The 15,542-nt window shown below is 46.2% G+C and overlaps 1 protein-coding gene across 8 annotated transcripts in view; it reads right to left on the reverse strand.

The window, feature by feature from the left end:
• Positions 1–15,542, reverse strand: part of LOC110506994 (F-actin-uncapping protein LRRC16A) — a 219,535-nt gene that overhangs the window by 42,465 nt on the left and 161,528 nt on the right. For all 8 annotated transcript variants that reach the window (XM_036935377.1, XM_036935386.1, XM_036935393.1 and 5 more), the window contains 5 exons: positions 12,190–12,362; positions 11,748–11,816; positions 5,055–5,148; positions 3,779–3,877; positions 120–248 (listed from right to left, as the gene is read on the reverse strand). In XM_036935377.1, the coding sequence (XP_036791272.1) occupies positions 120–248; positions 3,779–3,877; positions 5,055–5,148; positions 11,748–11,816; positions 12,190–12,362 (564 nt within the window). The remainder of the gene's footprint in view (positions 1–119; positions 249–3,778; positions 3,878–5,054; positions 5,149–11,747; positions 11,817–12,189; positions 12,363–15,542) is intronic.

The following is a 15,542-nucleotide window of genomic DNA, read 5'->3' on the forward strand; positions in this document are numbered from 1 at the left end:
GGAGAGGAGGGGAGAGGAGGAGGAGAGGAGGAAAGGGTTAGAAAAAGGGTTGTAACATTCAAGATGTTGGATTATGGGTTAGATCATAACTAAATGCCCAGAGTAAAATGACCAGTCACCGTTTTGGAGTTCCTGGCATCCTTCATCAGGTTTTCAGCCGTCTTGACGTCGTCTAAGACCACGTCTGTCTCTGAGTTCCTCAGGGAGTTGAGATGGTCCTGGACTTTCACACAGATCCTGTCAATCATCTGAAGAAGAAGAAGAGTGTGAGACAGGAACAAAGCAGTTATCTGTCTAGCAGTGAACCCTAATACAGACAATCTGAGAGGAATAGTAGACTGGACTTCAGAGCATCTTGAAGACAAACTTGAATCATCTTCAGATGACAATACCATCTCTTCACGCTCCTCTCAAATTACAGGAAATACAAAACCGTCACACATCTACACCATGAAATGAATCACTAAGAATCATGTCTCATCTTCACCATGAAATGAATCACTAAGAATCATGTCTCATCTTCACCATGAAATGAATCACTAAGAATCATGTCTCATCTTCACCATGAAATGAATCACTAAGCATCGTGTCTCATCTTCACCATGAAATGAATCACTAAGAATCATGTCTCATCTTCACCATGAAATGAATCACTAAGAATTATGTCTCATCTTCACCATGAAATGAATCACTAAGAATCATGTCTCATCTTCACCATGAAATGAATCACTAAGAATCATGTCTCATCTTCACCATGAAATGAATCACTAAGAATCATGTCTCATCTTCACCATGAAATGAATCACTAAGCATCGTGTCTCATCTTCACCATGAAATGAATCACTAAGAATCATGTCTCATCTTCACCATGAAATGAATCACTAAGATTCATCTCTCATCTTCACCATGAAGTGAATCACTAAGCATCGTGTCTCATCTATACCATGAATTGTGACTCATCTTCACCATGAAATTAATCACTAAGAATCGTGTCTCATTTTAACCATGAAATGAATCACTAAGATTCATCTCTCATCTTCACCATGAAGTGAATCACTAAGCATCGTGTCTCATCTATACCATGAATTGTGACTCATCTTCACCATGAAATTAATCACTAAGCATCGTGTCTCACATAGCTGGTATAACTGAGTCAGGTTTGTAGGCCTCCTTGCTCGTACATGCTTTTTAGTTCTGTCCACAAATGTTCTATAGGATTGAGGTCAGGGCTTTGTGACGGCCACTCCAATACCTTGACTTTATTGTCCTTAAGCCATTTTGCCATAACTTTGGAAGTATGCTTGGGGTCATTGTCCATTTGGAAGACCAATTTGCGACCGAGCTTTAACTTCCTGACTGATGTTTTGAGATGTTGCTTCAATATATCCACATAATTTTCCTCCCTCATGATGCCATCTATTTTATGAAGTGCACCAGTCCCTCCTGCAGCAACCTCAGTGTTAACCAGGACCCTGGACCCGTACAAATCAGCTGGGCTGGACAATCTGGACCCTCTATTCCTGAAACTATCCGCCGCCATTGTCGCAACCCCTATTACCAGCCTGTTCAACCTCTCTTTCATATCGTCTGAGATCCCCAAGGATTGGAAAGCTGCCGCAGTCATCCCCCTCTTCAAAGGGGGCGACACCCTGGACCCAAACTGTTACAGACCTATATCCATCCTGCCCTGCCTATCTAAGGTCTTCGAAAGCCAAGTCAACAAACAGGTCACTGACCATCTTGAATCCCACCGTACCTTCTCCGCTGTGCAATCTGGTTTCCGAGCCGGTCACGGGTGTACCTCAGCCACGCTCAAGGTACTAAACGATATCATAACCGCCATCGATAAAAGACAGTACTGTGCAGCCGTCTTCATAGACCTTGCCAAGGCTTTCGACTCTGTCAATCACCGTATTCTTATCGGCAGACTCAGTAGCCTCGGCTTTTCGGATGACTGCCTTGCCTGGTTCACCAATTACTTTGCAGACAGAGTTCAGTGTGTCAAATCGGAGGGCATGCTGTCCGGTCCTCTGGCAGTCTCTATGGGGGTGCCACAGGGTTCAATTCTCGGGCCGACTCTTTTCTCTGTATATATCAATGATGTTTCTCATGCTGCGGGCGATTCCCTGATCCACCTCTACGCAGACGACACCATTCTATATACTTCCGGCCCGTCCTTGGACACTGTGCTATCTAACCTCCAAACGAGCTTCAATGCCATACAGCACTCCTTCCGTGGCCTCCAACTGCTCTTAAACGCTAGTAAAACCAAATGCATGCTTTTCAACCGTTCGCTGCCTGCACCCGCACGCCTGACCAGCATCACCACCCTGGATGGTTCCGACCTTGAATATGTGGACATCTATAAGTACCTAGGTGTCTGGCTAGACTCTAAACTCTCCTTCCAGACCCATATCAAACATCTCCAATCGAAAATCAAATCAAGAGTCGGCTTTCTATTCCGCAACAAAGCCTCCTTCACTCACGCCGCCAAACTTACCCTAGTAAAACTGACTATCCTACCGATCCTCGACTTCGGCGACGTCATCTACAAAATTGCTTCCAACACTCTACTCAGCAAACTGGATGCAGTTTATCACAGTGCCATCCGTTTTGTCACTAAAGCACCTTATACCACCCACCACTGCGACTTGTATGCTCTAGTCGGCTGGCCCTCGCTACATATTCGTCGCCAGACCCACTGGCTCCAGGTCATCTACAAGTCCATGCTAGGTAAAGCTCCGCCTTATCTCAGTTCACTGGTTACGATGGCAACACCCATCCGTAGCACGCGCTCCAGCAGGTGTATCTCACTGATCATCCCTAAAGCCAACACCTCATTTGGCCGCCTTTCGTTCCAGTTCTCTGCTGCCTGTGACTGGAACGAATTGCAAAAATCGCTGAAGTTGGAGACTTTTATCTCCCTCACCAACTTCAAACATCTGCTATCTGAGCAGCTAACCGATCGCTGCAGCTGTACATAGTCTATTGGTAAATAGCCCACCCATTTTCACCTACCTCATCCCCATACTGTTTTTATTTATTTATTTTTATTTTTCTGCTCTTTTGCACACCAATATCTCTACCTGTACATAACCATCTGATCATTTATCACTCCAGTGTTAATCTGCATAATTGTAATTATTTGCCTACCTCATGCCTTTTGCACACAATGTATATATAGACTCCCCTTTTTTTCTACTGTGTTATTGTCTTGTTAATTGTTTACTCCATGTGTAACTCTGTGTTGTCTGTTCACACTGCTATGCCTTATCTTGGCCAGGTCGCAGTTGCAAATGAGAACTTGTTCTCAACTAGCCTACCTGGTTAAATAAAGGTGAAATAAAAAAATAAAAATAAAAAACCAGTGGCAACCAGTGGTCAGGGGAGACAGTTTCACAGGAGGGCGATTACAGGCTGTTAGTGGGGTGATGAAACAATGCTACGCTCAACAAGTCAACAAAATCAAGTCGAGCTATGACCCCTGTGTCGCTGACCCACGTGTCGCTGACCCCCCCGTGTTTGCTGACCCCCCGTGTTTGATGACCCCCCGTGTTGCTGACCCCCCGTGTTGCTGACCCCCCATGTTGTTGACCCCCCCATGTTGTTGACCCCCCCATGTTACTGACCCCCCCGTGTCGTTGACCCCCCCATGTTGCTGACCCCCCATGTTACTGACCCTCGTGTTACTGACCCCCCATGTTACTGACCCCGGTTTTACCTCTGCGGCTGTATTTAGATGGTACTGTGTTTTTAAATACTGTTGAGCGCGTGTCACCTGCTGAGTGGTGGTGGTAACGATGCCCTGTTGGAGGCGGTAGGCCTGCTCCTGGAGGTATTGACGAGTCTCATGGTTCCGGAACAGGTAGTTCTCAATCTGAAGAGAGCAGAGAGCATTACACTGTCAGCCATTTGTCATAGCAATGATATCCAAGTAGCAAAATGGTTATAAATCATAGATTTTGTTATTGTATTTGTGTGTTAGGTGAATATATATGTTAGAATTGTTTTTGTACCCAGACTACACAACAAATCCCAATTGAAAAAATAATCATATTGATTGATAGTTCAACCAGGTCCTCAGAGGTTTGAAGAGTCTGACTCACCTTCAGTCTTCTCTGGGCTGGCTTTAAGAGACTGACTCACCTTGAGCAGGGCGTCCTCAGTCTTCTCTGGGCTGGCTTTAAGAGACTGACTCACCTTGAGCAGGGCATCCTCAGTCTTCTCTGGGCTTTAAGAGACTGACTCACCTTGAGCAGGGCATCCTCAGTCTTCTCTGGGCTTTAAGATACTGACTCACCTTGAGCAGGGCGTCCTCAGTCTCCTCAGGGCTTTAAGAGACTGACTCACCTTGAGCAGGGCGTCCTCAGTCTTCTCTGGACTTTAAGAGACTGACTCACCTTGAGCAGGGCATCCTCAGTCTTCTCTGGGCTTTAAGAGACGGACTCACCTTGAGCAGGGCGTCCTCAGTCTCCTCTGGGCTTTAAGAGACGGACTCACCTTGAGCAGGGCATCCTCAGTCTTCTCTGGGCTTTAAGAGACGGACTCACCTTGAGCAGGGCATCCTCAGTCTTCTCTGGGCTTTAAGAGACTGACTCACCTTGAGCAGGGCATCCTCAGTCTTCTCTGGGCTTTAAGAGACTGACTCACCTTGAGCAGGGCGTCCTCAGTCTCCTCTGGGCTTTAAGAGACTGACTCACCTTGAGCAGGGCATCCTCAGTCTTCTCTGGGCTTTAAGAGACGGACTCACCTTGAGCAGGGCGTCCTCAGTCTTCTCTGGGCTTTAAGAGACTGACTCACCTTGAGCAGGGCATCCTCAGTCTTCTCTGGGCTTTAAGAGACGGACTCACCTTGAGCAGGGCATCCTCAGTCTTCTCTGGGCTGGCTTTAAGAGACTGACTCACCTTGAGCAGGGCATCCTCAGTCTTCTCTGGGCTTTAAGAGACGGACTCACCTTGAGCAGGGCATCCTCAGTCTTCTCTGGGCTTTAAGAGACGGACTCACCTTGAGCAGGGCATCCTCAGTCTTCTCTGGGCTTTAAGAGACTGACTCACCTTGAGCAGGGCATCCTCAGTCTTCTCTGGGCTGGCTTTAAGAGCCTGAGACGCATCGATGATGGGGATAGGCATGAACCGGATGGTGAAGTTTCTGTCAAGGAGATGGACGGTCTCATAAATTGAACATAGTTTAAACAGATAGTATAATATACTTATTCATTCCAGTCATATTTAACCAGATATTGTCATTCATATGTGATTGCTGTATTCATATTTAAACATTATGACCCAGTTAGTTATAGAAATAGGAATTGGTTTAAAAGCCAGTCATGACTATTATAATGTGGCAGCATAGGTTCTAACATTATAATGGATACAGTATGTCACACCCTGGTCTTAGTATTTAGTGTTTTCTTTATTATTTTGGTCAGGCCAGGGTGTGACATGGGTTTATTATGTGGTGTGTTTTGTCTAGGGGTTTCTTGTAGGTAATGGGATTGTGGTATAGTAGAGTTGTCTAGGAAAGTCTATGGTTGCCTGGAGTGGTTCTCAATCAGAGGCAGGTGTTTATCGTTGTCTCTGATTGGGAACCATATTTAGGCAGCCATATTCTTTGAGTGTTTGGTGGGTGATTGTTCCCGTCTCTGTTTGCACCAGATAGGGCTGTTTTGGTTTTTTCACGTTACGTTTAGTGTTTTTGAATGGTTCGTCATTATCTTTATTAAAGATGAATCTAAATAACCACGCTGCATTTTGGTCCTCCTCTCCTTTGACGGAAGAAAACTGTAACACAGTGTCTGATTCAACTAATGTGATTCTTTTAGTTTTATAATGCATACAGTATCTGATTCAACTAATGTGATTATTTTAGTTTTATAATGGATACAGTATCTGATTCAACTAATGTGATTCTTTTAGTTTTATAATAGATACAGTATCTGATTCAACTAATGTGATTCTTTTAGTTTTATAATAGATACAGTATCTGATTCAACTAATGTGATTCTTTTAGTTTTATAATAGATACAGTATCTGATTCAACTAATGTGATTCTTTTAGTTTTATAATAGATACAGTATCTGATTCAACTAATGTGATTCTTTTAGTTTTATAATAGATACAGTATCTGATTCAACTAATGTGATTCTTTTAGTTTTATAATAGATACAGTATCTGATTCAACTAATGTGATTCTTTTAGTTTTATAATAGATACAGTATCTGATTCAACTAATGTGATTCTTTTAGTTTTATAATAGATACAGTATCTGATTCAACTAACGTGATTATTTTAGTTTTATAATGCATACAGTATCTGATTCAACTAATGTGAATAGGGACCACATTTTGTTAGTCCCCACAAGGTCAAATGCTATTTCTAGGGGGTTTAGGGTTAAGGTTAGAATTAGGGTTAGGTTTTGGGGCTAAGGTTTAGGGAAAATATGACTGAATTTTGTGTCCCTACAAGGTTAGTTGTACAAGACTGTCTGTGTGTGTGTGTGTGTGTTACTGTGTGTGTGTTACTGTGTGTCTGTGTCTGTGTGTGTGTTACTGTTTGTGTGTGTGTGTGTGTGTGTGAGGGCCCAGCCCCTGGCTGCTGACAGGGAGAAGAGCAGGTCTGAAACAAGCCATTTCATCTCCTAATTGATTGTGACTTGACATCGTTAAGTGAGGTTACTGATCCTCTGCAGTTGGAAAGTCAGCCCAGAATAGTACATTAATAATGAGAGAGAGAGAGAGACAGAGAGACAGAGAGACAGAGAGAGAGGGCGAGACAGAGGGAGAGACAGAGAGAGAGGGAGGGGGAGAGACAGAGAGAGAGAGAGAGAGAGAGAGAGATAGAGACAGAGAGAGAGGGAGAGACAGAGAGAGAGGGAGAGACAGAGAGAGAGACAGAGGGAGAGAGAGAGAGAGAGACAGAAAGAGGGAGAGAGAGAGAGAGAGACAGAAAGAGAGAGAGAGACAGAGAGAGAGAGAGAGACAGAGAGAGAGGGAGAGACAGAGGGAGAGACAGAGAGAGCGGGAGAGACAGAGAGAGTGGGAGAGACAGAGAGAGAGAAATGTTTATTTTTGTTTTTTTATCTCTTTTGTATTTATCGAGATGCAGCTTTACGTCTCCGAGGGACAGCTAAGGAACTGGCCCAAAATGTTCAGTCAGACCGACCTGACGTGTCACTATTCCTCAGTGAAATCACAGCCAGAGCAGGTAGCAGACTGAACCGGGTCTATTCAGACAGGGGAACAGGTTTGGCCAATGGGAATATGAGGTCGGGGAGAACATATAGCAGCCTATACAGTAGTAATAAACCCAGGGTGTTTACCTAAAGATGGCCACTTCTCTAGTAAACCCAGGGTGTTTACCTAAAGATGGCCACCTATCTAATAAACCCAGGGTGTTTACCTAAAGATGGCCACTTCTCTAGTAAACCCAGGGTGTTTACCTAAAGATGGCCACTTCTCTAGTAAACCCAGGGTGTTTACCTAAAGATGACCACCTATCTAATAAACCCAGGGTGTTTACCTAAAGATGGCCACTTCTCTAGTAAACTCAGGGTGTTTACCTAAAGATGACCACCTATCTAATAAACCCAGGGTGTTTACCTAAAGATGGCCACTTCTCTAGTAAACCCATGGTGTTTACCTAAAGATGGCCACTTCTCTAGTAAACCCAGGGTGTTTACCTAAAGATGGCCACTTCTCTAGTAAACCCAGAGTGTTTACCTAAAGATGGCCAGTTATCTAGTAGACCCAGGGTGTTTACCTAAAGATGGCCAGTTATCTAGTAGACCCAGGGTGTTTACCTAAAGATGGCCAGTTATCTAGTAAACCCAGGGTGTTCACCTAAAGATGGCCACTTCTCTAGTAAACCCAGGGTGTTTACCTAAAGATGGCCACTTCTCTAGTAAACCCAGAGTGTTTACCTAAAGATGGCCAGTTATCTAGTAGACCCAGGGTGTTTACCTAAAGATGGCCACTTCTCTAGTAAACCCAGGGTGATTACCTAAAGATGGCCACTTCTCTAGTAAACCCAGGGTGTTTACCTAAAGATGGCCACTTCTCTAGTAAACCCAGGGTGTTTACCTAAAGATGACCACCTATCTAATAAACCCAGGGTGTTTACCTAAAGATGGCCACTTCTCTAATAAACCCAGGGTGTTTACCTAAAGATAGCCAGTTATCTCTTAGCTATAGTCCCGCTTCCCTGGACTCTATGTAAACTGGAAACCATATATCCTGAGGATGCATTTATTGTAGCTGACAGTGAGGTGAAGAAGGCGTAACAGCGCCTCTTCAACCTCAGGAGGCTGAAGAAATGTGCCTTGTCACCCAAAACCCTGACAAACTTTTACGGATGCACAATCGAGAGCATCCTGTCGGGCTGTATCTCAAGGCCATCAGACTGCTAAACAGCCATCACTAACACAGAGAGGCAGCTGCCTACATTGAGAACCAATCACTGGCCACTTTAATAAATGGATCACTAGTCACTCTAAACAATGGCACTTTAAATAATGGCACTTTAAATAATGGCACTTTAATAATGTTTAATGTTTACATATCTTACATCACATGTATATACCGTATTTTATACCATCTATTGCACCTTGCCTATGCCGCTTGGCCATCGCTCATCCATATACTTACATGTACATATTCTCATTCACCCCTTTAGATTTGTGTGTATTAGGTAGTTGTTGTGGAATTGTTAGATTACTTGTTAGATATTATTGTACTGTTGGAACTAGAGGCACAAGCATTTCACTACACTCGCATTAACATCTGCTAACCATGTGTATGTGACGGTCTCTCTCCCTCTCCCTCTCCCCTCTCTCCCTATCTCCCCCTTCTCTTTCCCTCTACCCTCCCCTCTCCCTCTACCCTTCTCTCTCCCTCTCCCCTCTCTCCCTATCTCCCCCTTCTCTTTCCCTCTCCCCTTCTCTCTCCCTCTCCCCTCTCCCTCTCCCCTCTCTCCCTCTCTCCCCTCTCCCCTCTCTCCCTCTCTCCCCTCTCCCTCTCCCCTCTCTCCCTATCTCCCCCTTCTCTTTCCCTCTACCCTCCTCTCTCCCTCTACCCTCCTCTCTCCTATCTCCATCTCTCACTCTCCCATCTCCCTCTCCATCTCTCTCTCTCCCCACTCTCTCTCTCCATATCTTCCCTCTCTCCCTCTCTCTCTCTCCATATCTCCCCTTCTCTCTCCCTCTCCCCTCTCCCTCTCCATCTCTCTCCCTCTCCCCACTCTCTCTCTCCATATCTTCCCTTTCTCTCTCCCTCTCCCTCTCCATATCTCCCATTTCCTCTCCCTCTCCTCTCTCCATCTCTTCCCTTCTCTCTCCCCTTTATCCCTCTCTCTCTCCCCATCTCTCCTCTCCTCTCTCCATCTCTCCCCTTCCCTCTCTCTCTCCCCATCTCTCCATCTCTCCCCTTCTCTCTCCCTCTCCCCACTCTCCCTCTCTCTCCCCATCTCTCTCTCCATCTCTCACCCTCTCCCCTTTCTCTCTCCATCTCTCTCCCCTCTTCTCTCCACCATGTGTACCACAGGGTACACATCCATCCTCATCACAAAACAAATGACAAATCACCAGCCTCCCAGATTCCTCACAGGGCGCTAGTTAAGCATCCAGCCAACGTTCATGGTTATGCAGCAATTACAGAATGTAGATTCTATTTAAATGAGGATGAAACAAAGAAAATGCCCAGACACTCTGACTGAGTGGATCCTAATATCATTCAGCTCTAAATTAATAGACAGCCAATCACATGGTGCTCTGTCTGGTGTTTGTCTGCCATTCCTCCTCTCTCTCTCTCTCTCTCTCTCTCTCTCTCTCTCTCTCTCTCTGTCTCTCTCTCTCTCTCTCTCTCTCTCTCTCTCTACCCCACCCTCTCTCTCTCTCTCTCTTCTCTCTACCCCACCCTCTCTCTCTCTCTCTCTCTCTCTATCCTATTTCTCTCCTGCTGCACCCTCCACTCTCTCTTTTCCTCCCCCCTCCTCTACCTCTCTCTCTCTCTGCTAACCTCCTCTCTACCCCCCATTCAACCCTCTCTCTCTCCCCCTCCACCCTGTCTGTGCTTCCAGGGATGAACAGCAGGCCCAGAGCCAAGCAGAGTAGAGAGGTACACAATAACCACACTGTTTTCTTTCCTCACCACATCAGCCTGCTGTATCATCATTTGTATTCTGGAAGTGTTTCTGGTCATAATAATTCACCACAGTAGTGGTTAGAGTGGAGAGGCGGCAGGTAGCCTAGTGGTTAGAGTGGAGAGGCGGCAGGTAGCCTAGTGGTTAGAGTGTAGGGACGGCAGGTAGCCTAGTGGTTAGAGTGGAGAGGCGGCAGGTAGCCTAGTGGTTAGAGTGTAGGGACGGCAGGTAGCCTAGTGGTTAGAGTGTAGGGATGGCAGGTAGCCTAGTGGTTAGAGTGTAGGGATGGCAGGTAGCCTAGTGGTTAGAGTGTAGGGACGGCAGGTAGCCTAGTGGTTAGAGTGTAGGGACGGCAGGGTAGCCTAGTGGTTAGAGTGTAGGGACGGCAGGTAGCCTAGTGGTTAGAGTGTAGGGACGGCAGGTAGCCTAGTGGTTAGAGTGTAGGGATGGCAGGTAGCCTAGTGGTTAGAGTGTAGGGACGGCAGGGTAGCCTAATGGTTAGAGTGTAGGGACGGCAGGTAGCCTAGTGGTTAGAGTGTAGGGGCGGCAGGTCGCCTAGTGGTTCGAGTGGAGGGACGGCAGGTAGCCTAGTGGTTAGAGTGTAGGGGCGGCAGGTTGCCTAGTGGTTAGAGTGTAGGGACGGCAGGTAGCCTAGTGGTTAGAGTGTAGGGGCGGCAGGTAGCCTAGTGGTTAGAGTGTAGGGACGGCAGGTAGCCTAGTGGTTAGAGTGTTGGGATGGCAGGTAGCCTAGTGGTTAGAGTGTAGGGGCAGGCAGGTAGACTAGTGGTTAGAGTGTAGGGACGGCAGGTAGCCTAGTGGTTAGAGTGTAGGGGCGGCAGGTAGCCTAGTGGTTAGAGTGTAGGGGCGGCAGGTAGCCTAGTGGTTAGAGTGGAGGGGCGGCAGGTAGCCTAGTGGTTAGATCTCCATTGGTCCTCTGGTCATATTCACTTCAGTACTAGCTAGATCTCCATTGGTCCTCTTGTCATATTCACTACAGTACTAGCTAGATCTCCATTGGTCCTCTGGTCATATTCACTACAGTACTAGCTAGATCTCCATTGGTCCTCTGGTCATATTCACTACAGTAGTAACTAGATCTCCATTGGTCCTCTGGTCATATTCACTACAGTAGTAACTAGATCTCCATTGGTCCTCTGGTCATATTCACTACAGTAGTAACTAGATCTCCATTGGTCCTCTGGTCATATTCACTACAGTACTAGCTAGATCTCCATTGGTCCTCTGGTCATATTCACTACAGTACTAACTAGATCTCCATTGGTCCTCTGGTCATATTCACTACAGTACTAGCTAGATCTCCATTGGTCCTCTGGTGGTGTTTCTGGCTCCCCCCTATTGCCTCCATCACAGTATCTCTCCACCCAGGAGATCTATCTCTGACATCTCTTTCCAGAGGCTCTTCCATCCTCCCGCTTCCTCCTCTCCACCTCGAGACATACTCATATGTCTGCTATATCCTGTTACAGCTTAAACACACACACACACACACACACACACACACACACACACACACACACACACACACACACACACACACACACACACACACACACACACACACACACAGACAGACAGAATCCCATTGCTACTCACTTCTCCAGAGCAGCTGCTACATCCTGAAGACCTTGAGGACTGATGTTGTTCTTATCCCAGATCACCGTCCTGGTGAAACAGATCAGAATCATCAATCACATATCTAACGGTCCTCTCCTCTCCAAACCATCATCAGGGTGTCTGAGACAGTCCTCTCCTCTCCAAACCATCATCAGGGTGTCTGAGAAAGTCCTCTCCTCTCCAAACCATCATCAGAGTGTCTGAGACAGTCCTCTCCTCTCCAAACCATCATCAGAGTGTCTGAGACAGTCCTCTCCTCTCCAAACCATCATCAGAGTGTCTGAGACAGTCCTCTCCTCTCCAAACCATCATCAGAGTGTCTGAGACAGTCCTCTCCTCTCCAAACCATCATCAGAGTGTCTGAGACAGTCCTCTCCTCTCCAAACCATCATCAGAGTGTCTAAGACAGTCCTCTCCTCACCTTAGTTTGCTGTTGATCTGCAGGGCCTTGGCCAGCATCTTAGCCCCCATGTCCCCCATGGCGTTCCCACTGATATCCACCCTGGTCAGACTGGTGTTGCTGCCCAGAGCATTCAGCACAATGGTCAGGTCCGTCTTCAGCTTAGAGTCAGCCAGGGACAGAGACGTCAGGGGCTGCAGGGGGACAAGGGAGACTCAATCATTCATTCAATCAATTACATTTATTTATATAGCCCTTTTTACATCAGCTGAGCTTTTACAGTAACCCAGCCTAAACACTAACCCTTTTACAGTAACCCAGCCTAAACCCTAACCCTTTTACAGTAACCCAGCCTAAACCCTAACCCTTTTACAGTAACCTCAGCCTAAACCCTAACCCTTTTACAGTAACCCAGCCTAAACCCTTTCACAGTAACCTGAGCCTAAACCCTAACCCTTTTACAGTAACCTCAGCCTAAACCCTAACCCTTTTACAGTAACCCAGCCTAAACACTAACCCTTTTACAGTAACCCAGCCTAAACACTAACCCTTTTACAGTAACCTCAGCCTAAACCCTAACCCTTTTACAGTAACCTCAGCCTAAACCCTAACCCTTTTACAGTAACCTCAGCCTAAACCCTAACCCATTACAGTAACCTCAGCCTAAACCATAACCCTTTTACAGTAACCTCAGCCTAAACCCTAACCCTATACAGTAACCTCAGCCTAAACCCTAACCCTTTTACAGTAACCTCAGCCTAAACTCTTTTACAGTAACCTCAGCCTAAACCCTAACCCTTTTACTGTAACCTCAGCCTAAACCCTAACCCATTACAGTAACCTCAGCCTAAACCATAACCCTTTTACAGTAACCTCAGCCTAAACCCTAACCCTTTACAGTAACCTCAGCCTAAACCATAACCCTTTTACAGTAACCCAGCCTAAACCCTTTTACAGTAACCTCAGCCTAAACCATAACCCTTTCACAATAACCTCAGCCTAAACCCTAACCCTTTTACAGTAACCCAGCCTAACCCCTTTTACAGTAACCCAGCCTAAACCCTTTTACAGTAACCCAGCCTAAACCCTTTTACAGTAACCTCAGCCTAAACCATAACCCTTTCACAGTAACCCAGCCTAAACCCTTTTACAGTAACTCAGCCTAAACCCTAACCCTTATACAGTAACCTAAACCCTAACACTTTACAGTAACCTCAGCCTAAAGCCTAACACTTTACAGTAACCTCAGCCTAAACCCTTTTACAGTAACTCAGCCTAAACCCTAACCCTTTTAAAGTAAACTCAGTCTAAACCCTAACACTTATACAGTAACCTCAGCCTAAACCCTAACACAGTAACCCAGCCTAAACCCTAACACTTTACAGTAACCTCAGCCTAAACCCTAACCCTTTTACAGTAACCTCAGCCTAAACCCTAACCCTTTTACAGTAACCTCAGTCTAAACCCTAACCCTTATACAGTAACCTCAGCCTAAACCCTAACCCTTTTACAGTAACCCAGCCTAAACCCTTTTACAGTAACCCAGCCTAAACCCTTTACAGTAACCTCAGCCTAAACCCTAACCCTTTTACAGTAACCTCAGTCTAAACCCTTTACAGTAACCTCAGCCTAAACCCTTTACAGTAACCTCAGCCTAAATAAACTCTAAGAGCAAGCAGAAACAAAAGCACAGTGGCCAGGACAAACTAGAGAGGAACCAGTCTCAGAGGGGAGGCCCAAGAAGACTCAAGTCTCCACAATGCTAATCGATGCTCCCATGTTGAAGAAAAAAAAAACGGTGAAAGTTATTCCTCTCGTTAGACTCGTTCTCTTTGACAGGCGTCTTGACTTTGAGCTTAGAAACCAGTAAAACGTAAGAATATATACATCACTTCAAAAAGCAACTACATTACTGGCCCGAATTTCATACCTTTTTACAGCTTGGCAGCTCAAGTCTTCACCCCTTTGATCTCATTAAACTAAGTCCACAGACACAGCACCTCTCAGCAGGGAGATCAATTAACATAGGATCATTTTTTGCCTGACATTTCACATTTTTGGGGGGGATTTTCCTGGACATTATAAATGAAATGGGTGCCTCAGATATCCGAATGCAAAGCCTACAACTGGGATGAAATGCAGACAGACTTAGAGGCACAGCGTCGAGGTCAAAGCCAACGTCAAAGCCTTTAAAAACATCCCATCTCTGCTCAGCAGGGAGCTGCATGTAGATTGACTAGATTTGAAACCATTTGGCCCGTTTTGACTGACTACTAAAAGACCTTGACCAGAGAGATTATAGCCACAGCTCACACAGCTAACTGAAGAATAGCTTAGTATCCTGCTGGTTTGGTAGAGGGGGAGAGTGAGACGAGGGGAGACGGGGGGAGGGGGAGACAGGGGGAGACCTTGACCAGAGAGATTATAGCCACAGCTCACACAGCTAACTGAAGAATAGCTTAGTATCCTGCTGGTTTGGTAGAGGGGGAGAGTGAGACAGGGGGAAGGCGGGGGAGGGGGAGACAGGGGGAGACCTTGACCAGAGAGATTATAGCCACAGTTCACACAGCTAACTGAAGAATAGCTTAGTATCCTGCTGGTTTGGTAGAGGGGGAGAGTGAGACGAGGGGAGACGGGGGAGGGGGAGACGGGGGGAGGGGGAGAGTGAGACGAGGGGAGACGGGGGAGGGGGAGAGTGAGACGAGGGGAGACGGGGGAGGGGGAGAGTGAGACGAGGGGAGACGGGGGAGGGGGAGAGTGAGACGAGGGAGGGAGGGGGAGACGGGGGAGGGGGAGAGTGAGACGAGGGGAGAAGGGGAGGGGAGACAGGGGGAGGGGGAGACAAGCAGGGAGCAGACATCAAAAGCTGCGTTATGCTGACTCAGTTCTGTCTGGTTCAGAGATAAACTACTGACTCTGTTCTGTCTGGTTCAGAGATAAACCACTGACTCTGTTCTGTCTGGTTCAGAGATAAACCACTGACTCTGTTCTGTCTGGTTCAGAGATAAACCACTGACTCTGTTCTGTCTGGTTCAGAGTTAAACTACTGATCCTGTTTTGTCTGGTTCAGAGATTAACTACTGACTCTGTTCTGTCTGGTTCAGAGTTAAACTACTGACTCTGTTCTGTCTGGTTCAGAGTTAAACTACTGATCCTGTTTTGTCTGGTTCAGAGATGAACTACTGACTCTGTTCTGTCTGGTTCAGAGTTAAACTACTGACTCTGTTCTGTCTGGTTCAGAGTTAAACTACTGACTCTGTTCTGTCTGGTTCAGAGATAAACTACTGATCCTGTTTTGTCTGGTTCAGAGTTAAACTACTGACTCTGTTCTGTCTGGTTCAGAGATAAACCACTGACTCTGTTCTGTCTGGTTC

This window comes from Oncorhynchus mykiss, chromosome 2, assembly GCF_013265735.2.
Source record: "Oncorhynchus mykiss isolate Arlee chromosome 2, USDA_OmykA_1.1, whole genome shotgun sequence".
NCBI lineage: Eukaryota > Metazoa > Chordata > Actinopteri > Salmoniformes > Salmonidae > Oncorhynchus > Oncorhynchus mykiss.